General features: G+C 39.2%; 1 protein-coding gene across 1 annotated transcript in view; it reads right to left on the minus strand.

The window, feature by feature from the left end:
* Positions 1 to 1,949: 1,949 nt before the first annotated feature.
* The window catches only part of LOC117326381 (unhealthy ribosome biogenesis protein 2 homolog), a 66,687-nt gene continuing 44,388 nt past the window's right edge, over positions 1,950 to 24,248 (minus strand). Inside the window, exons 19-29 of the mRNA XM_033883115.1 lie at positions 22,569 to 22,805; positions 20,540 to 20,647; positions 19,068 to 19,166; positions 17,859 to 18,107; positions 16,999 to 17,526; positions 14,387 to 14,509; positions 12,010 to 12,129; positions 10,422 to 10,602; positions 9,509 to 9,608; positions 6,756 to 6,867; positions 1,950 to 2,585 (exon numbers count right to left, since the gene is read on the minus strand). Of these exons, the coding sequence (XP_033739006.1) occupies positions 2,430 to 2,585; positions 6,756 to 6,867; positions 9,509 to 9,608; positions 10,422 to 10,602; positions 12,010 to 12,129; positions 14,387 to 14,509; positions 16,999 to 17,526; positions 17,859 to 18,107; positions 19,068 to 19,166; positions 20,540 to 20,647; positions 22,569 to 22,805 (2,013 nt within the window). The 3' untranslated portion in view covers positions 1,950 to 2,429. The remainder of the gene's footprint in view (positions 2,586 to 6,755; positions 6,868 to 9,508; positions 9,609 to 10,421; positions 10,603 to 12,009; positions 12,130 to 14,386; positions 14,510 to 16,998; positions 17,527 to 17,858; positions 18,108 to 19,067; positions 19,167 to 20,539; positions 20,648 to 22,568; positions 22,806 to 24,248) is intronic.

A 24,248-nucleotide genomic window follows, 5' to 3' on the forward strand; every position in this document is an offset into this window, starting at 1 on the left:
TAAACCACTGTATAATATCGTTGTCCAACTAATCCAATTCGCCTTGTAAACTATCGTGTGTTTGTGTTGCCTCGATTTCAAAACAGTTACGTGATGATTTAAAAATAATTTCCGCGCTAAATTTAGAGGGGGATTCCCAACTAAATCAAGTGGTCAAGCTGGACATGAGGATCGACTGTGAACATTGGGACAGCACAGAAACATAACTGGAAATGAACAAAAGGCGTACATTCATTGAAAATTGAAACGTTTTTACCGTGATGTCCCTTTAAGCTTAAATTATTAAATTATTTCAAGAAATTTCATTACCAGTAAATTTGTCATTTAAAACAATATACAATTTATGTATGGAGTCAGTGTCTCAAATCGCCATTATCAAATACAATGGATTTTATCTTCAGTTTCTTGTTTTTCAAAGGGGATCTTCCCTGCTATTATTTCTGTCTTTCTGTTGTTGATGAGAGATCGGAATTCCTGACTAATAATGATAAGTGGACACCGCCTTTAAATCACATTTTAGTAAAAAAATTACGAAATCCGAGTTGAATTACTCAAACGTGTCCTCGCTGGTGGAGTCTTACATTAACTAGGGGTGGGGGAACAAATCCTACAGCTATAGAAATGAGTGAATCATACATATAAGTATGTTGATACAGAAAACCTACCATAGTAATGAGAAACCCTAACGTGGTAATCAGAAAACCTACCATAGTAACCAGAAAACCTACCAGTAGTAATCAGAAAACCTACCGTGGTAATCAGAAAACCTATCGTGGTAATCAGAAAACCTACCATGGTAACCAGAAAACCTATCGTGGTAATCAGAAAACCTACCGTGGTAATCAGAAAACCTACCGTGATAATCAGAAAACCTATCGTGGTAATCAGAAAACCTACCATGGTAATCAGAAAACCTACCATGGTAACCAGAAAACCTATCGTGGTAATCAGAAAACCTACCATGGTAACCAGAAAACCTATCGTGGTAATCAGAAAACCTACCGTGGTAATCAGAAAACCTAACGTGGTAACCAGAAAACCTATCGTGGTAATCAGAAAACCTACCATGGTAACCAGAAAACCTTGGTAACCCGAAAACCTACTGTGGTAACCAGAAAACCTACCATGGTAACCAGACACTACTTGGTAACCAGAAAACCTACTTGGTAACCAGAAAACCTACATGGTAACCAGAAAACTTACTTGGTAACCAGAAAACCTACTTGGTAACCAGAAAACCTACATGTTAACCAGAAAACCTACCGTGGTAACTAGAAAACCTACCGTAACCAGAAAACCTTGGTAACCAGAAAACCTACCATGGTAACCAGAAAACCTACTTGGTAACCAGAAAACCTACTTGATAACCAGAAAACCTACTTGGTAACCAGAAAACCTACCATGGTAACCAGAAAACCTACCGTGTTAACCAGAAAACACATCTGTACATTGTCCTTACAATCCTGTGTAGTTTCTTTTAAATTGGTGGAGTACCCCAGATTAAACTTTTCTTATCATTACGTTTTTCATGGCTACCAGAACAATCAAATTACATCTATCATTTTAGAAAATAAAACCATTGTATTTGCCATCCTTCAAAACATTAATATCAATTTTTTACTCAATTTTCAATTTTGACCAATCAGAATCCATAATTAAGTCTACAATGTAATGGTTCTGGATACACTTAATGTCTTAAAGAATATGCGCGAGTTCCCCCACTTGACCAAGTTTGAATAAAATTGATCTGACGACTTGCCATTTACTGGATCAGACTTGATATCAAATGGAGACAGTTAGGAGCGGAACTTACATAATTATGATATTTGAGAAAAATACTTCAAGCACTTCTCAAGAAATTGCGCTAAAAAGACTGACAGATCGATGACAAACCACGGATTTCTCAATATAATATCAATATCTTGAAATAGAAATGAAATAAACAGGGATAACAGATGATACTTTTATTGTATTCTTTGTGAAAATGAACTGATGTAACCCGTGTATATCACAGATATTCTTCAGTCTAATGTGAAAATCAACACAGCTGTAATCGATCAGGAGGAACTTCTGTATGATATCATTGGATCTTCTATTTCTTTTATTTCTCTTTTATTAATCCAACTCAACATTGGACATGTGACAGTCATATCTCTCCTTACACAATGGGAAATAGAGGACATTGATTTCTATATCTCTAACACTCCATAGTTTCATTTTTGATAATTCTGTGTTGAATATGTCTTTTCATCAACGTTCCATCAATCAAATACTGATTCTTGGTCTGGAACTCGAGCCTATAAAGCGTTGGAACTCCTCATGTTACCTGGGGAGTAGTTGATGAAAACCTTGCTTAGGACTGTGAGAGTTGTCTCCCCTTCCTCAGAATTTTCCTTGATACTTCAGTAAGTCCTATTCGAAGGGTTTTCTCAGGATTTCTCATTGTATTTGAAATACTTTGTATAGTCTTCATAAAGAATCTTGAACACTTCCTTCACACCTGTTTGTAGAACAGTGTGGAGTTGGGAAATAGTAAATCGGTCGCAGAGGTCCAGTAGCTTGTACACGGCAGGAACAAGGGTCTTCTGTAAACGAAATCAACATTACTATAATTAATAACATATGTACCCGATTCATAACATATGTACCTGATTCACAGCCACAGAAGACAAATATCAAGTGTACTCTTCTGTGTGTTTATAGCCACAATTTCCAACCCTTCACATAATGTGAAACAAGAGGCCAATGGGCCTTAACGGTCACCTGAGATTTGAAATATTTCAGGTTAATCTAATTGACCCTTTTTAGGCCCCACCCATCATTCCTAGGGGTCAGTCAGGGCCAACATGTGCATATCATTAAGCTGTCATCCCATACTGATAATTTTAAGAAAGTTAGAATGACTTCAGAATGTTCCAACAGAAATCAAACAAGAGGCCCAGAGGGCCTGCTTCGCTCACCTGGTTTCATGAGATATGAAACAAATGTACATTGGTTTTATTGTAATTCTAAAAATGTCAATTCAGCCAAATTGACCCCCTTTTGGCCCCACCCCTCAGCCCCCGGGAAGTTAACCCCAACATTTGCACAATTTTGAATACCCATCCCATAACCATGCTACCATACAAATGTGGTTTTTATGTCAAAAAGTACAATTAATCCATGAAATGAAATTGACTTTGAGCGCAACCACAAAGGGATTGCTACCATACAAATGTGAGTGATATCCATTGCTTAGTTTCAGAGGAACCAATTGACTCCTTTTGACCCTACCCTCCCCCCCCCCCCCCCCCCCCCCCCCCCCCCTCCACCCCCTAGCCCCCAGAGGGGGTCAGCCCCCAACATTGTACAATTTGGGAATCCCTACCCCATGGGATACTATCGGAGAATGTAAAATATACAGAGCTTGTGTCAGAGAAGAAGTCGTTTATATCAATTAGCCAAATTGACCCTTTGGCCCCGCCCCTAAGACCCCCGGGGGGTCAGCCCCACCATTTGTACAATTTTGAGTCCCCACCCCATAGCGATGCTTTTCACAAAATTTGGTCAAATTCTGATAGGTGGTTATGAAGAAGTCAATTGTTGACGGACGGCGTACGGACGACGAATGCCACTGTATGGCATAAGCTCATCTTGGTCCTTCGGTCCGGGTGAGCTAACAAATGATAGTCAAAAATGTGATTTCCCTATATAAACTATAGCAAAGTTTACCCCCTCCCAATGGGCAAACGTGAGACCCCAGGGTCATGAAATTCACAATTTAAGTAAAGCACCATTAGACCCTTCCATCTTTGAAAAGTATTTGATTCTATCTTATATGGGTATGGAGAAGAAGATTTTTGAAATTTCAGTCAATTTGACCCTTTTTAACCCAGCCCACCAGTCCCTGGGGGTCAGTCAGGGCCAGCATGTGCATACCATCAAACTGTTATCCCATGCTGATAATGTTAACCAGGTTAGGATGAGTTCCAATACAAATCCAACAAATAATAGTCAAAATTGTGATTTTTCTATATAAACTATAGTAAAGTTAACCCCTCTCCAGGGAAAAACATGAGACCCCAGGGTCATGAAATTCACAATTTTGGTAAAGCACCATAAGACCCTTCCATCTATGAAAAGTGTTTGATTCTACCATATCTGAGAGTAGAGAAGAAGAATTTTGAAGTTTTAGTCAATTTTACCATTTTTGGTCCAACCCCGCATGCCCCTGGGGGGTGGGGATAATATACTTCGCAATTTTGGTTGACCTTCAGCCATAGAAGCTTTCTGCCAAATTTCACTGACTTTGATTAAGCAGTTTTGAAGAAGAAATCAAAAATATAAATTGTTTACAAACGCACGATGACGGACAAAAGGTGATTAGATTAGACTTCGTCTCAGATGACCGAATAAAAGGCGATTAGATTAGACTTCGTCTCAGATGACCGAACAAGGGCCCAATGGGCCCAAATCGCTCACCTGCAATGCAGTGATCTTTTCATATATGGATCCTGCAGTTATTTGAAAGCATGCTTCAAGATTTTAGCCTTTTTGACCCCTGTGACCTTGAATGAAGGTCAAGGTCATTCATTTCAACAAACTTGGTAGCCCTTTACCCAAGCATGCTACAGACCTAATACCAACTCCCTGGGACTCTTGGTTATTGAGAAGAAGTCGTTTAAAGATTTTAGCCTTTTTGACTCCTGTGACCTTGAATGAAGATCAAGGTCATTCATTTGAACAAACTTGGTAGCCCTTTACCCCAGCATGCTACAGGCCAAATATTAGGTCTCTGGGACTGTTGGTTATTGAGAAGAAGTTGTTTAAATATTTTAGCCTTTTTGACCCCTGTGACCTTGAATGAAGGTCAAGGTCATTCATTTGAACAAATTTGGTAGCCCTTTACCGCAGCATGCTACAAACCCAATATCAACTCCCTGAGACTCTTGGTTATTGAGAAGAAGTCGTTTAAAGATTTTAGCCTGTTTGGTCCCTGTGACATTGAATGAAGGTCAAGGTCATTCATTTGAACAAACTAGGTAGCCCTTCACCCCAGCATGCTACAGACCCAATATCAACTCCCTGGGACTGTTGGTTATTGAGAAGAAGTCGTTTAAAGATTTTAGCCTTTTTGACTCCTGTGACCTTGAATAAAGATCAAGGTCATTCATGTGAACAAACTTGGTAGCCCTTTACCCCAGCATGCTACAGACCCAATATCAACTCCCTGGGACTCTTGGTTATTGAGAAGAAGTCGTTTAAAGATTTCAGCCTTTTTGACTCCTGTGACCTTGAATGAAGATCAAGGTCATTCATTTGAACAAACTTGGGAGCCCTTCACCCCAGCATGCTACAGGCCAAATATTAGGTCTCTGGGACTCTTGGTTATTGAGAAGAAGTTGTTTAAAGATTTTAGCCTTTTTGACTCCTGTGACCTTGAATGAAGGTCAAGGTCATTCATTTCAACAAACTTGGTAGCCCTTTACCCCAGCATGCTACAGACCAAATATCAACTCCCTGGGCCTCTTGGTTATTGAGAAGAAGTCATTTAAAGATTTTAGCCTTTTTGACTCCTGTGACCTTGAATGAAGGTCAAGGCCATTCATTTGAACAAACTTGGGAGCCCTTCACCCTAGCATGCTGCAGGCCAAATATTAGGTCTCTGGATCTGTTGGTTATTGAGAAGAAGCTGTTTAAAGATTTTAGCCTTTTTGACTCCTGTGACCTTGAATGAAGGGCAAGGTCATTCATTTGAACAAACTTGGTAGCCCTTCACCCCAGCATGCTTCAGGCCAAATATCAACTCCCTGGGCCTCTTGGTTATTGAGAAGAAGTCGTTCAAATATTTTAGCCTTTTTGACTCCTGTGACCTTGAATGAAGGTCAAGGTCATTCATTTGAACAAACTTGGGAGCCCTTCACCCTAGCATGCTGCAGACCAAATATTAGGTCTCTGGATCTGTTGGTTATTGAGAAGAAGTCGTTTAAATATTTTAGCCTTTTTGACTCCTGTGACCTTGAATGAAGGTCAAGGTCATTCATTTGAACAAACTTGGTAGCCCTTCACCCCAGCATGCTACAGACCCAATATCAAGTCCCTGGGTCTTTTGGCTAATTAGAAGAAGTCGTTTAATTTTTTTTTAGCATATTTGACCCCTGTGACCTTGAATGAAAGTCAAGGTCATTCATTTGAACAAACTTGGTAGCCCTTCACCCCAGCATGCTACAGACCTAATATCAACTCTCTGGGACTCTTGGTTATTGAGAAGAAGTCGTTTAAAGATTTTAGCCTTTTTGACCCCTGTGACCTTGAATGAAGGTCAACGTTATTCATTTGAACAAACTTGGTAGCCCTTCACCCCAGCATGCTACAGGCCCAATATTAGGTCTCTGGGCCTTTTGGTTATTGAGAAGAAGTTGCTTGAATGGAAAAGTTGACGCCGGACGGACGCCGGACGGACGACGGACGCCGCGCCACGGCATAAGCTCACTTGCCCTTCGGGCAGGTGAGCTAATAAAAGTGAATGAGAAGTTGTGACATATATTACACTTCCTGTCATTACCCATAATGCATCAAACCAACTGAACTCTCGTCATTAAAGAGCATCGAATGAAATCCATTGTACCATGAAAACATTGGTTGACAGTAAAGAGGATATCATAATGATATCTTTTGTTTTATTTCAACCCATCGAAAGGAATTCTTTGACCATTCTACAGCTTAATCTTAAATAATTAACATTGTGTTGCTGTGACCTTTCTATATTGACTGACCTTGACATCAGGATGTAGAGTGACCTTTTGAACTTCACCCACGTAATCCGACACCAGGTAACCCGCTACTTTACTAAAGTCACGTTTATGTGTACCGATAAGTTGACACAACCTGAAACACAATGTACATTTCTGAATATTATACAGTGTACAGTTTTACATTACTGACCCCCACGACTAAGTATAAATATAATACAGTGTACAGTTTTACATTACTGACTCCACGACTAAGTATAAATATAATACAGTGTACAGTTTTACATTACTGACTCCACGACTAAGTATAAATATAATACAGTGTACAGTTTTACATTACTGACTCCACGACTAAGTATAAATATAATACAGTGTACAGTTTTACATTACTGACACCCTACTAAGTATAAATATAATACAGTGTACAGTTTTACATTACTGATCCCCACGACTAAGTATAAATATAATACAGTGTACAGTTTTACATTACTGATCCCCACGACTAAGTATAAATATAATACAGTGTACAGTTTTACATTACTGACACCCTACTAAGTATAAATATAATACAGTGTACAGTTTTACATTACTGACACCCTACTAAGTATAAATATAATACAGTGTACAGTTTTACATTACTGACACCCTACTAAGTATAAATATAATACAGTGTACAGTTTTACATTACTGACACCCTACTAAGTATAAATATAATACAGTGTACAGTTTTACATTACTGACACCCTACTAAGTATAAATATAATACAGTGTACAGTTTTACATTACTGACTCCACGACTAAGTATAAATATAATACAGTGTACAGTTTTACATTACTGACACCCACGACTAAGTATAAATATAATACAGTGTACAGTTTTACATTACTGACCACCCGACTTAGTATAAATATAATACAGAGTACAGTTTTACATTACTGATCCCCACGACAAAGTATAAATATAATACAGTGTACAGTTTTACATTACTGACCCCCACGACTAAGTATAAATATAATACAGTGTACAGTTTTACATTACTGACCCCCACGACTAAGTATAAATATAATACAGTGTACAGTTTTACATTACTGACCCCCACGACTAAGTATAAATATAATACAGTTTTACATTACTGACCCCCACGACTAAGTATAAATATAATACAGTGTACAGTGTTACATTACTGACACCCTACTAAGTATAAATATAATACAGTGTACAGTTTTACATTACTGACCCCCACGACTAAGTATAAATATAATACAGTGTACAGTGTTACATTACTGACACCCTACTAAGTATAAATATAATACAGTGTACAGTTTTACATTACTGATCCCCACGACAAAGTATAAATATAATACAGTGTATAGTTTTACATTACTGACCCCCACGACTAAGTATAAATATAATACAGTGTACAGTTTTACATTACTGACCACCCGACTTAGTATAAATATAATACAGTGTACAGTTTTACATTACTGATCCCCACGACTAAGTATAAATATAATACAGTTTTACATTACTGACCACCCGACTTAGTATAAATATAATACAGTGTACAGTGTTACATTTCTGACCCCCACGACTAAGTATAAATATAATACAGTGTACAGTTTTACATTACTGATCCCCACGACAAAGTATAAATATAATACAGTGTACAGTTTTACATTACTGATCCCCACGACAAAGTATAAATATAATACAGTGTATAGTTTTACATTACTGACCCCCACGACTAAGTATAAATATAATACAGTGTACAGTTTTACATTACTGATCCCCACGACTAAGTATAAATATAATACAGTTTTACATTACTGACCACCCGACTTAGTATAAATATAATACAGTGTACAGTGTTACATTTCTGACCCCCACGACTAAGTATAAATATAATACAGTGTACAGTTTTACATTACTGACCCCCACGACTAAGTATAAATATAATACAGTGTTACATTTCTGACACCCTACTAAGTATAAATATAATACAGTTTTACATTACTGACCACCCGACTAAGTATAAATATAATACAGTGTACAGTTTTACATTTCTGTCCCCCACGACTAAGTATAAATATAATACAGTGTATAGTTTTACATTACTGATCCCCACGACAAAGTATAAATATAATACAGTGTACAGTTTTACATTACTGACACCCTACTAAGTATAAATATAATACATTGTACAGTTTTACATTACTGATCCCCACAACTAAGTATAAATATAATACAGTGTATAGTTTTACATTACTGACCACCCTACTAAGTATAAATATAATACAGTGTACAGTTTTACATTTCTGTCCCCCACAACTAAGTATAAATATAATACAGTGTATAGTTTTACATTACTGACACCCTACTAAGTATAAATATAATACAGTGTTACATTTCTGACACCCTGCTAAGTATAAATATAATACAGTGTACAGTTTTACATTACTGATCCCCACGACTAAGTATAAATATAATACAGTGTGCAGTTTTACATTACTGACCACCCGACTTAGTATAAATATAATACAGTGTACAGTTTTACATTACTGACCCCCACGACTAAGTATAAATATAATACAGTGTGCAGTTTTACATTACTGACCTCCCCGACTTAGTATAAATATAATACAGTGTGCAGTTTTACATTACTGATCCCCACAACAAAGTATAAATATAATACAGTGTATAGTTTTACATTACTGACCACCCGACTTAGTATAAACCTAATCCAGTGTAAAGTTTTACATAGTCATCAATACTATACCTATCAAAGAGAAGGGCACAGCCAATCAGCTTGGTTAATTTGTCCTGATCCTGTCCAATCCTCTCCTGGTCCCCACGGTTTACCACCACTTTTAACAGCCGTGACATAGTTAAGGAAAATACATACAGTTTATAATATATTCTGTTTATAACATTATAGGTATGAAGTGTAATAAAATCTATATGTCCTTTGGATTATACTTAGTTTGAAGGAAATCAGTTACATAATAAATCTGATGGGGAAACTGGTTGTACCGATAATCTCCGATATATCCCAAAATATGTACGGCTACATAATATACTGGTCATACATGATATACATATGTATACTGGTCAAACATGGTCATACATGATATACTGGTCATACATCATATACTGATCTACTTTGGGATTGGGAAAAAATGTACGGCAACAGGTAAATTAGGAAAAATGGACATAATGGTAAAAATAACAAGTAGACACAAACATGGATCCATGCTGTATTTATTTAGACTCTAGAGCATTATCTCCCTTTATCAGGCCAGAATAACCATTAAAACGTAGGCGGGACGACATCATCCTGATTTTTAAAGACATAATTTTTTTATAGATCATTCGATTGGGGATTTTAACTGGTCAGATTGGGAAAAATATCCAATTTTACCGTGGGGAATAGGGCTGAAATTCGGCCCAAAAAAAGCCCTGGTCATACATGGTGGACTGATTATACAAGTACACAGACACTTGCTGAAAATAACTTGCCAATCATTTAGGTGATTGTTAGGATGTTTAAACAAAAAGTCATATCAAAATTGGAAAACATAACATCAAGTTGCGACACCTTTTCTTTAAAATCTGCTAGTTTTGGAATATTTGCCCAGACAAGAACTGATATCAGTTTTCAACAAGACCAGTTTTTATGTGTGAAAGGATATGTTTTGTACTGCTGAGGAAAGAGGGAATAACTTGGTAAACAGTATTTGTGTGGTGGACCAACAACGCGTTCAGAACGTTGTACACAGCGTGGAATGCTGGGACAAAGCTTGTTCTGCCATCCAGGGGAATGAACTGGCAACAATGGAGGGTCAGAGAGGCGGTGTGTGACGACATCAGTTTCTACAACAAAGAAGTACAGACAGGTGACCACGGTGGTCAGTTAGGAGTACAGACAGGTGACCACGGTGGTCAGTTAGGAGTACAGACAGGTGACCATGGTGGTCAGTTAGGAGTACAGACAGGTGACCATGGTGGTCAGTTAGTACAGACAGGTGACCATGGTGGTCAGTTAGGAGTACAGACAGGTGACCACGGTGGTCAGTTAGGAGTACAGACAGGTGACCATGGTGGTCAGTTACGAGTACAGACAGGTGACCATGGTGGTCAGTTACGAGCACAGACAGGTGACCATGGTGGTCAGTTAGGAGTACAGACAGGTGACCATGGTGGTCAGTTAGTACAGACAGGTGACCATAGTGGTCAGTTAGTACAGACAGGTGAACATGGTGGTCAGTTAGGAGTACAGACAGGTGACCATGGTGGTCATTTAGTACAGACAGTTGACCATGTTGGTCAGTTATGAGTACAGACAGTTGACCATGGTGGTCAGTTAGTACAGACAGATGACCATAGTGGTCAGTTAGGAGTACAGACAGGTGACCATGGTGGTCAGTTAGGAGTACAGACAGGTGACCATGGTGGTCAGTTAGTACAGACAGGTGACCGTGGTGGTCAGTTGGGTGGTAAGTGATTCAAATTAACCCATGATATATTCATGTACTAAAGTCATTGATTGATATGTAAGCCTCTCTCCCATACAGGCATTGTTACATTAACAAACACATACCATCCATTTCCATTTTACATGGCCGGTGATCGAGTAAGGGTAATATATTCAACGAAAACATCAAAGAATGATAATGAGATTTCTCAAAATTTACATTTGCCTCCAACAACAAACAATTCATTTGATTGTACCGTACTTAACATTCATTTGATTGTACAGTACTTAAACAGTTCATTTGATTGTACCGTATAAACAGTTCATTTGATTGTACCATACTTAAACAGTTCATTTGATTGTACCATACTTAAACAATTCATTTGATTGTACAGTACTTAAACAGTTCATTTGATTGTACAGTACTTAAACAGTTCATTTGATTGTACCGTATAAACAGTTCATTTGATTGTACCGTACTTAAACAATTCATTTGATTGTACCTTACTTAAACAGTTCATTTGATTGTACCTTACTTAAACAGTTCATTTGATTGTACCATACTTCTGAGTACATTCCATAATAACTATAACCAACATTTCACCATATCCTCTCTTACTATGCTCATTTCTCTCACTTAATCATATTTTACTCGGTTCATATCATATCTAGTTATCTAATCAAATTTTACTCGGTTCATACCATACCTAGTTATCTAATCATATTTTATTCAGATTTAACCAAGAATACAGCATAATACGATACAAACAAGCGTACTTCTCCAGAGATATAATGTATATACTTACAGGCCCTAACTCCAGCATCCGGACCTGTGTTGTGAGTATGGGGACGGCCAGAGAACTGATCAACCTTTCATCGTCTGAACAGTGTAGGTGTTGTAACAGTGACACACAGTTCAACATCAACTACAAAGACACAAGGATCATGAACTTTAAATTACACACAAGTGGACGTGTTGCCTTAGAATCCATCAGGAACTCAAAAACTGTATACACATACGAAAACTGTATACACATACGAAAACTGTATACATATACAAAAACTGTATAACACACACACAAAAACAAAAACAGTATACACACACAAAAACTGTATACACACACAAAAACAAAAACAGTATACACACACAAAAACTGTATACACACACACAAAAACAAAAACAGTATACACACACAAAAACTGTATACACACACACAAAAACAAAAACAGTATACACACACAAAAACTGTGTACACACACAAAAACTGTATACACACACAAAAACTGTATACACACAAAAACTGTATACACACACAAAAACTGTATACACACACAAAAACTGTATACACACACAAAAACTGTATACACACACAACAAGGGCCCGTTGGAGGGCCACAACATACGCCCGCCGCAATATTTGACACTTGGAAGGGGGTAGTTTCACAGGTTGTAATGCTTTAAGATGAAGTATCATTGTTGGAAAGTTGGACGGAGATATTGATACACATAATGGTGTGTAGTCGAAACCGAAGGGCAACTTTAAATGATGAGATGTATATATGTTGCAAAAATGGGAAAACCTTGGTTTAGACACAACAACACAAAAATTAGTTCACATGTTTATATACAGAATATATACATTAAAAGAACCTCTTTGCAAAGAATCAGCCTCCTAATACCATTATTAAGTGAATGGTGAGCAATAACAAAATCATCAAAGGGGATTAACTCCGCAAATACAGGGGTAAGGGGCATGAGCTCCGGCTCATCAAGATGTATATGTGTGTCAAGTATGAAGAGCCTGGGTCGAGTAGCATTGGAGTTATGGTCCGGACAAGTAAAATCGTCAAAGGGGAATAACTCCGCAAATACGGGGGTTAGGGGCATGATTTTGGTATGCAACGCTCCGGCTCATCAAGATGTATATTTGTGTCAAGTATGGAGTAGTATTGGAGTTATGGTCCGGACACCATATGTATGTGCCCACCCACCCGCCGGCCCGCCCGCCAACATGATAACATAATACGTCCCGTTTTTCGTCGGGCGTATAAAAACTGTATACACACAAAAAGACTATACATCTAAGAGCTATAATAATTATAATTAAGCAAATTGATGTTTACGCCCATATAGGAGTAACATTTGAACCAAATGATCAAACACAAAATCAGATGAGTACAATTAGGGACCAATGGGAACTTATGTATACATATGAATATTGAGAAAAATCCTGTGTAACCTGTATATATACATACTTCTATAACATCTCCCACTACCAAAGCTTACATAGATATACCAACCAACCCCCAAATCTAAACAAAGATATACCAACCAACCCCCAAATCTAAACAAAGATATACCAACCAACCCCCAAATCTAAACAAAGATATACCAACCAACCCCCAAATCTAAACAAAGATATACCAACCAACCCCCAAATCTAAACAAAGATATACCAACCAACCCCCAAATCTAAACAAAGATATAACCAACCAACCCCCAAATCTAAACAAAGATATACCAACCAACCCTCAAATCTAAACAAAGATATACCAACCAACCCCCGAATCTAAACAAAGATATACCAACCAACCCCCAAATCTAAACAAAGATATACCAACCAACCCCCAAATCTAAACAAAGATATACCAACCAACCCCCAAATCTAAACAAAGATATACCAACCAACCCCCAAATCTAAACAAAGATATACCAACCAACCCCCAAATCTAAACAAAGATATACCAACCAACCCCCAAATCTAAACAAAGATATACCAACCAACCCCCAAATCTAAACAAAGATATACCAACCAACCCCCAAATCTAAACAAAGATATACCAACCAACCCCCAAATCTAAACAAAGAATAACCAACCAACCCCCAAATCTAAACAAAGAAATCTGTCCAAGGGTTCAAGAGATATCTTGAATGCAGCTTTTTATTTTAAAGTGGGACTTTCAACCTTGACCAACAAAAGCTGATCAAGTGTAGATGTAGACATCATATATATATGGTATATAAAATAATTCAGGAGTTCCGGAGGTTCATGTGATATTTTGCACACAAAGATAACACTAATAGATTGAAGGATACAGACACAGATGAAGTGATTACTGCATTTTCTCCCTCTTACTAAGTTGACGGAAAGGGAGTATAAATACAGCTATCTGTATCACTTACATTCTTCACGGCATGAACTACCACACAGCTCTGTTCTGGCGACAAGTCAAAGTTGAGGAGTTGCTGCCAGATGTATAGAATGGATGTCAGCTGTTGTATCCCTGTCTCCACGTGTTCCATACCCTACAAATGGAGTCAACTAAGCATTAGCTAAAAATACAAACCACATGATCATGATTTCAAAGATTAAAGCATCTATATATCTCCCCTGTCCTTACAAATCATCAACAACTATTACACATCTTTGTATCAGAATGTTACATTGTAAAGTCACCCTACTATTTATCATTAAACACCCACGGTTTGGTTAAGGAGGCTATTTATCATTATAAACACCCACGGTTTGGTTAAGGAGGCTATTTATCATTATAAACACCCACGGTTTGGTTAAGGAGGCTATTTATCATTATAAACACCCACGGTTTGGTTAAGGAGGCTATTTATCATTATAAACACCCACGGTTTGGTTAAGGAGGCTATTTATCATTATAAACACCCACGGTTTGGTTAAGGAGACTATTTATCATTATAAACACCCACGGTTTGGTTAAGGAGGCTATTTATCATTATAAACACCCACGGTTTGGTTAAGGAGGACTATTTATCATTATAAACACCCACGGTTTGGTTAAGGAGACTGTTTATCATTAAACACCCACGGTTTGGTTAAGGAGGCTATTTATCATTATAAACACCCACGGTTTGGTTAAGGAGGCTATTTATCATTATAAACACCCACGGTTTGGTTAAGGAGACTATTTATCATTATAAACACTCACGGTTTGGTTAAGGAGGCTATTTATCATTATAAACACCCACGGTTTGGTTAAGGAGGCTATTTATCATTATAAACACCCACGGTTTGGTTAAGGAGACTATTTATCATTATAAACACCCACGGTTTGGTTAAGGAGGCTATTTATCATTATAAACACCCACGGTTTGGTTAAGGAGGCTATTTATCATTATAAACACCCACGGTTTGGTTAAGGAGACTATTTATCATTATAAACACCCACGGTTTGGTTAAGGAGGCTATTTATCATTATAAACACCCACGGTTTGGTTAAGGAGGCTATTTATCATTATAAACACCCACGGTTTGGTTAAGGAGGCTATTTATCATTATAAACACCCACGGTTTGGTTAAGGAGACTATTTATCATTATAAACACTCACGGTTTGGTTAAGGAGGCTATTTATCATTATAAACACCCACGGTTTGGTTAAGGAGGCTATTTATCATTATAAACACCCACGGTTTGGTTAAGGAGACTATTTATCATTATAAACACTCACGGTTTGGTTAAGGAGGCTATTTATCATTATAAACACCCACGGTTTGGTTAAGGAGACTGTTTATCATTATAAACACCCACGGTTTGGTTAAGGAGGCTATTTATCATTATAAACACCCACGGTTTGGTTAAGGAGGCTATTTATCATTAAACACCCACGGTTTGGTTAAGGAGACTATTTATCATTAAACACCCACGGTTTGGTTAAGGGGACTGTTTATCATTATAAACACCCACGGTTTGGTTAAGGAGGCTATTTATCATTAAACACCCACGGTTTGGTTAAGGAGACTGTTTATCATTATAAACACCCACGGTTTGGTTAAGGAGGCTATTTATCATTATAAACACCCACGGTTTGGTTAAGGAGGCTATTTATCATTATAAACACCCACGGTTTGGTTAAGGAGGCTATTTATCATTAAACACCCACGGTTTGGTTAAGGAGACTGTTTATCATTATAAACACCCACGGTTTGGTTAAGGAGGCTATTTATCATTATAAACACCCACGGTTTGGTTAAGGAGGCTATTTATCATTATAAACACCCACGGTTTGGTTAAGGAGGCTATTTATCATTATAAACACCCACGGTTTGGTTAAGGAGACTGTTTATCATTATAAACACCCACGGTTTGGTTAAGGAGGCTATTTATCATTATAAACACCCACGGTTTGGTTAAGGAGACTGTTTATCATTATAAACACCCACGGTTTGGTTAAGGAGGCTATTTATCATTATAAACACCCACGGTTTGGTTAAGGAGACTGTTTATCATTATAAACACCCACGGTTTGGTTAAGGAGACTGTTTATCATTATAAACACCCACGGTTTGGTTAAGGAGGCTATTTATCATTATAAACACCCACGGTTTGGTTAAGGAGACTGTTTATCATTATAAACACCCATGGTTTGGTTAAGGAGACTGTTTATCATTAAACACCCATGGTTTGGTTAAGGAGGCTATTTATCATTTAACACCCATGGTTTGGTTAACGATTTGACGATACCTACAAAGGTATATGAAATATAAAAGAAAGCCAAATTTGTGCAAAAACCATTATATGTGTCTACTATTAACGTCATGAGGGACTATATTATTCCTTCTGGAAATTTCGGCTGTTCCGGTATTTGAGCTTGATGACGTCAGTGATAGGGTAAGCGGCAAATTTAAACGTGTTCATAACCTACAGTAAATAAAAAAATCTTTATGAATGTAAATATAAGCATTGAACTGTTACCAAATGGTAGTATACAGTCGATATGGAATATAATTTGGGTGACAGATAAATATTTCATTAAATACCCACGGTTTGGTTAAGGAGGCTGTTTATCATAGCCTGGAACTGGTCAGTTTCACAGGAAGGCACCAGAGCAGCCACAGTCTCCTGGAGCTGGGTCAAGATGACAGGTGTCCAGTGGTGGTCAGTTAACTGACCGTTGTACAGAAGTATCCTCCTATGAACTCTCCAATTAGGTAGAGACGGTTGGTCAGTTTCTACATCAACACTATCCATAGAGTCTGTTGTTTTCTGTGACACCAGACCATCATCTGTTGTTTTCTGTGACACCAGACCATCATCTGTTGTTTTCTGTGACACCAGACCATCATCTGTTGTTTTCTGTGACACCAGACCATCATCTGTTGTTTTCTGTGACACCAGACCATCATCTGTTGTTTTCTGTGACACCAGTATCCTTTTAAACTTGTCCATAAGTATGTCCCAGACCAGATATTTGTGGTCTGTAGTGAACCGCTCCGTTAGGTTACCATGGTTACAGCAGATCACAGATAAAAGATTCAGGGCTTCTGATTGGCTACTCTCACTGGCATCGTCCTGTATAATGTAAAATATAGAACTTACATTTAGGAACAGGCACATGTGGTATATGGATTTACAGATGAATATAAGCTTGATATATGCACAATTTTATACAATTGTACAGTAGCTGAATATGCTGTGATGTATGTCTTGTTTCAATTTTGCAAAAAAATGGAAAGACCAAAAAAAAACAAAAAAACGTAACTGTGGTACAAATCATGTTTCAAATTGAAAAAAAAAACCAGTTTGTCTGCACATCGTTATAGAATTGCATTAAAGATCACAATATAATTTGGTTAAATAAATCAGTTTAATGTCAATCTCAGACATGTAGCAATAAATATTACCTGTTGTAGAGCTTTCAAAGACCATTTCAGCATTAGGTCGAAACTGTCCTGGACTGTCTTTACTGTCACCTCCTCCGAGAAGGGACAGCATTTCAAAGCTGTTGTATAACAATTGATGGCAGCCAACGGAAGCCCTGTTGGATCATTGTTAGTAGAGGTAACAAACTTCATCGTCACACTGATGAGCTGCGTAAGGCAGGCTTCACAGATTTCTCTCACATTGGCAGGTATGAAGGACTTGTTCAGCAACTAGTCAACAAAAATACAATACCTATTATACAATATCTCTGATTTTTCTTTATTTTAAAATCACATTTTAAACCCTAACTCCCCCCCCCCCCCCCCCCCCCCCCCCCCCCCCCAACAACAACAACAACAACAAATTGGTTGTTTTATTTCAGATGCCTTTGTGATTTTGACCCCAACATTTTGGAACAGGATAATTATCTAAATGAGAGCAATACCTGGAGAATGTGTCTAAAATGCTTGCTCGTTTAGACCCAGTCCCTCAGCCCCTGAGCCCCTGAGGGTCAGCTGGACCATTCATAATTTTTGAATCCCCAACCCCTAGGTTTGCTCAGTCAAATATGATTGATAATTGTTAATAGCAATTTAGCCAAACTTACCCTTTTTGGCCCTGACCCCTTTTGGCCCTGTCCCTCAGGCCCCGGATGATCAGTCTCACCATTTGTAAAATTTTGATCCCCTCCCAATAAGGATTTTACCTATCATATATGAGTGATATCCATTGCTTAGTTTCAGAGATTAGTCGCTAATTTAGCGAAATTGACCCTTTTTGATCTTGCCACTCAATCCTCCAAGGGGTCAGCCACACCATATGTACAATTTTTAATCCCCACCCAATAACGATGCTTCCAGACAAATATGAGTGATATCCATTGCTTAGTTCTATAGAAGAAGTCGTTTATATCAATTAAGCCAAATTGACCCTTTTTGGCGCCGCCCTGCAGCCCCACCCACCGTTTGTACAATTTGTCATCTCCACCCCATGATATAATGCTATCAGTCAGATTTTGTCTAATTCTGATCAACGGTTACGAAGAACAAGATAATTGTTGACGGATGGACGACAGACAGGCAGCGAACGAACGACGGATGCCGGACGCCGGACGCCATGGTATGGCATAAGCTTACCTTGGTCCTTCGGACCAGGTGAGCTAATTAACGGACAGGTGACAAAAGACGTACTTTTTCTAGCTGGTTTAGACAGCAAGAAGCTATGATCATACAACCATCCAAACTGTTATCAATATTCCTTCTCTGAAAGTCTGCTATCTTTTCCCTGATCTGGAACAAGAAGAATGTGCTTGTTATTATAATTTTTATAAATGTGTGTCTGTACACTTACCTCGCTATATCATTTTAATCCTGTCACATCTCATCAACGATTGATAAAACACACGTCAGACCACATCATCATAGCCTGGTCGTGAGTGATTTTTTTGTTATTAAGTAGATAACTCCTGTACTATGATATGCAGAAAATAATCAATGTATACTATTATATAATTGGTATATATAAAGTGGTCTATACAGTTTTCACAATTGTTAAAAAGACAATTAAACAAATAGTCCATGAGGACTGCATCGCTCATATGAATTTCGGTGATTACGGCAAAACACTCTAGAGTTATATCACAAATACTTTCCCATATTTGAAACCTGTAACTACAGTACCATGCATTGCAATCAAACCCCATTTTAAGTGATTCAATGCTAAATATGTCAAAAACAGCTCAAAAGTACTAATATGGTATTTCTTTTGGCCTGGCCCTCCAATCCATGGAGAGCGGAGATCTGTTTTTTATATCTTCCCCTTAACCCAAGGATGATCCAGACCAAACAGGGGTGTAATCCTATCATTCACATCGAAGAAGAAGAATCAAAGAAGGGACCCATTCCGTCAACCTCTGGGGGTCAGACCTATTGTTTATAAAAAAAGATCCCCTGCTTTGGTTTGGGTTATTTTGTTTAACGTCCTATTAACAGCCAGGGTCATTTAAGGATTTGCCGGGTTTGGAGGTGGAGGAAAGCTGAAGTACCCAGAGAAAAACCACCGGCCTACGGTCAGTACCTGGCAACTGCTCCACGTAGGTTTCGAACTCGCAACCCTGAGGTGGAGGGCTAGTGATAAAGTGTTGGGACACCTTAACCACTCAGCCACCGCAGCCCCCTGCACCCATGGATACTTTAGACCAAATCCTCTTATTCATTCAGAAGAAGAAGTATTTCAAGAATTCGCAATTACATCTTGCCTATTGAGCCCTACCCCATAGGCCCCTGAGGGAGCCAGAAACAGTCTTTATACAGAGCTTCTTCCTCTTTACACTTTTTCAGGGCACTTTTACTGTACACAATCGTAACTAAGGAGAATGTGATCATACAATGTGAATGACCACTTTATTGGGGAGAGCCATATCGTACATACCTTGTCGGGGAGAGCCATATCGTACATACCTTGTCGGGGAGAGCCATATCGTACATACCTTGTCGGGGAGAGCCATATCGTACATACCTTGTCGGGGAGAGCCATATCGTACATACCTTGTCGGGGAGAGCCATATCGTACATACCTTGTCGGGGAGAGCCATATCGTACATACCTTGTCGGGGAGAGTCATATCGTACATACCTTGTCGGGGAGAGCCATATCGTACATACCTTGTCGGTGTAACTTGAGAGTTTGGTGACAGCCCTGTAATCTAACACCACAGTCCTACAGGTCACCTCCAGTAACAGTCTCATCCTCATCTCCATGGAGACAAAGGCCTACAATACAATGGTCTATACTACAAGGTTTCCAGGAGGTGAGATTCTGGATTATTATTATTTTCTTCAATAGAAAAATTAATTTTGTATAGCATCACCTTATCCACAGCATATTCTTCAATAAAGTGCGTATTATGCAATAATATTTATAAATATATTCTGTATTTTTTATAAAAAGTGGTTAGCTTTGAACATTAAACCTTTGCCAATGATGACAAGAAATTAATCAGGTGGAGAATTTAATGTTATGTTGGTATGTGTTGTTTGGGTATGTGTTGTTGGTATGTGTTGTTTGGGTGTTTGTTGTTGGTATGTGTTGTTGGTATGTGTTGTTGGTATGTGTTGTTTGGGTATGTGTCGTTTGGGTGTTTGTTGTTGGTATGTGTCGTTTGGGTATGTGTTGTTGGTATGTGTCGTTTGGGTGTTTGTTGTTGGTATGTGTCGTTTGGGTGTTTGTTGTTGGTATGTGTCGTTTGGGTGTTTGTTGTTGGTATGTGTTGTTGGTATGTGTTGTTGGTATGTGTCGTTTGGGTATGTGTTGTTGGTATGTGTCGTTTGGGTGTTTGTTGTTGGTATGTGTCGTTTGGGTGTTTGTTGTTGGTATGTGTCGTTTGGGTGTTTGTTGTTGGTATGTGTCGTTTGGGTGTTTGTTGTTGGTATGTGTCGTTTGGGTATGTGTTGTTGGTATGTGTCGTTTGGGTGTTTGTTGTTGGTATGTGTCGTTTGGGTGTTTGTTGTTGGTATGTGTCGTTTGGGTATGTGTTGTTGGTATGTGTCGTTTGGGTATGTGTTGTTGGTATGTGTCGTTTGGGTATGTGTTGTTGGTATGTGTCGTTTGGGTGTTTGTTGTTGGTATGTGTCGTTTGGGTGTTTGTTGTTGGTATGTGTCGTTTGGGTGTTTGTTGTTGGTATGTGTCGTTTGGGTGTTTGTTGTTGGTATGTGTCGTTTGGGTGTTTGTTGTTGGTATGTGTCGTTTGGGTGTTTGTTGTTGGTATGTGTCGTTTGGGTGTTTGTTGTTGGTATGTGTCGTTTGGGTGTTTGTTGTTGGTATGTGTCGTTTGGGTGTTTGTTGTTGGTATGTGTCGTTTGGGTATGTGTTGTTGGTATGTGTCGTTTGGGTGTTTGTTGTTGGTATGTGTCGTTTGGGTGTTTGTTGTTGGTATGTGTCGTTTGGGTGTTTGTTGTTGGTATGTGTCGTTTGGGTGTTTGTTGTTGGTATGTGTCGTTTGGGTGTTTGTTGTTGGTATGTGTCGTTTGGGTGTTTGTTGTTGGTATGTGTCGTTTGGGTGTGTGTTGTTGGTATGTGTCGTTTGGGTGTTTGTTGTTGGTATGTGTCGTTTGGGTGTTTGTTGTTGGTATGTGTCGTTTGGGTGTTTGTTGTTGGTATGTGTCGTTTGGGTGTGTGTTGTTGGTATGTGTCGTTTGGGTGTTTGTTGTTGGTATGTGTCGTTTGGGTGTTTGTTGTTGGTATGTGTCGTTTGGGTGTTTGTTGTTGGTATGTGTCGTTTGGGTGTTTGTTGTTGGTATGTGTCGTTTGGGTGTTTGTTGTTGGTATGTGTCGTTTGGGTGTTTGTTGTTGGTATGTGTCGTTTGGGTGTTTGTTGTTGGTATGTGTCGTTTGGGTATGTGTTGTTGGTATGTGTTGTTGGTATGTGTTGTTGGTATGTGTCGTTTGGGTGTTTGTTGTTGGTATGTGTCGTTTGGGTGTTTGTTGTTGGTATGTGTCGTTTGGGTGTTTGTTGTTGGTATGTGTCGTTTGGGTATGTGTTGTTGGTATGTGTCGTTTGGGTATGTGTTGTTGGTATGTGTCGTTTGGGTGTTTGTTGTTGGTATGTGTTGTTTGGGTGTTTGTTGTTGGTATGTGTCGTTTGGGTGTTCGTTGTTCATGAAATGCTATACATCAATGGTATGATTCCTCACCTGACTAGATGTATACAGTTTGTCCAACCAATCCAAATAGGTAGCCAGGTCCAGTATCTGAAACACAGGTGTGTGTCCTGCTTCCAAAATAACAGCCATAAGGCCGGCACACCTCTCTATCACTGCGGTATTAGTACCAACTGATCCGTGTAATGTGTGTAAAATGATGGTCAGTCCCAAAATACATCTGTGCTGGTCGGAGGAATGTAATACCTCTATTGGCAATAAAGACAAAAGCTGTGAAATAAAAGGATGAGTCTGAGCTGTTAAATCAATTATACTTGGTTCATTTATCAGCTTGATTAAGAGATATCCTATATTTCTGTAGCAGAGCTGGACTGGGCTGGGCGCCAACAACCAGATAGCTCAAATGATTTAAGTGTAAGTCTAGCTGTTTCTAGTCTGTTCATTTTATAGCATTTTCCCTGTCACATTTGGTGTCCAACTAAATACTCAAATAAGGTTGTGTAGGATGTGACTTTGGGTTGTAGACTTTGTAGAAGGAGAACAAGGAAGCAGAATTTGACAGGGCTGAACATTGGTGTCTATGAATGTAGGTCGCTCAAAAGGTTAGAGGATCTGAGTGTGAAGGCAGTGGGACTGAATCTTAGCCTGGTCATCCTTCTAGAGAGTGGAGGTCATTGGTCATCTGTCAAGAGTGTGGAGGTCGTGGGTCATTTGTCTAGAGTGTGGAGGTCGTGGGTCATCTGTCTAGAGTGTGGAGGTCGTGGGTCATCTGTCTAGAGTGTGGAGGCCGTGGGTCATCTGTCTAGAGTGTGGAGGTCGTGGGTCATCTGTCTAGAGTGAGGAGGTCGTGGGTCATCTGTCTAGAGTGTGGAGGTCGTGGGTCATATGTCTAGAGTGTGGAGGTCGTGGGTCATCTGTCTAGAGTGTGGAGGTCGTGGGTCATATGTCTAGAGTGTGGAGGTCGTGGGTCATCTGTCTAGAGTGTGGAGGTCGTGGGTCATCTGTCTAGAGTGTGGAGGTTGTGGGTCTGAATCCCAGCCTGGTCATCTGTCTAGAGTGTGGAGGTCGTGGGTCATCTGTCTAGAGTGAGGAGGTCGTGGGTCATTTGTCTAGAGTGTGGAGGTCGTGGGTCATCTGTCTAGATTGTGGAGGTTGTGGGTCATCTGTCTAGAGTGTGGAGGTTGTGGGTCATCTGTCTAGAGTGTGGAGGTCGTGGGTCATCTGTCTAGAGTGTGGAGGTCGTGGGTCATCTGTCTAGAGTGTGGAGGTCGTGGGTCATTTGTCTAGAGTGTGGAGGTCGTGGGTCATCTGTCTAGAGTGTGGAGGTCGTGGGTCATCTGTCTAGAGTGTGGAGGTTGTGGGTCTGAATCCCAGCCTGGTCATCTGTCTAGAGTGTGGAGGTCGTGGGTCATTTGTCTAGAGTGAGGAGGTCGTGGGTCATCTGTCTAGAGTGTGGAGGTCGTGGGTCATCTGTCTACAGAGTGGAGGTCGTGGGTCATCTGTCTAGATTGTGGAGGTTGTGGGTCATCTGTCTAGAGAGTGGAGGTCGTGGGTCATATGTCTAGAGTGTGGAGGTCGTGGGTCATATGTCTAGAGTGTGGAGGTCGTGGGTCATCTGTCTAGAGTGTGGAGGTCGTGGGTCATCTGTCTAGAGTGTGGAGGTCGTGGGTCATCTGTCTAGAGTGTGGAGGTCGTGGGTCATATGTCTAGAGT

Source organism: Pecten maximus, chromosome 4, assembly GCF_902652985.1.
Source record: "Pecten maximus chromosome 4, xPecMax1.1, whole genome shotgun sequence".
Classification (NCBI taxonomy): Eukaryota; Metazoa; Mollusca; class Bivalvia; order Pectinida; family Pectinidae; genus Pecten; species Pecten maximus.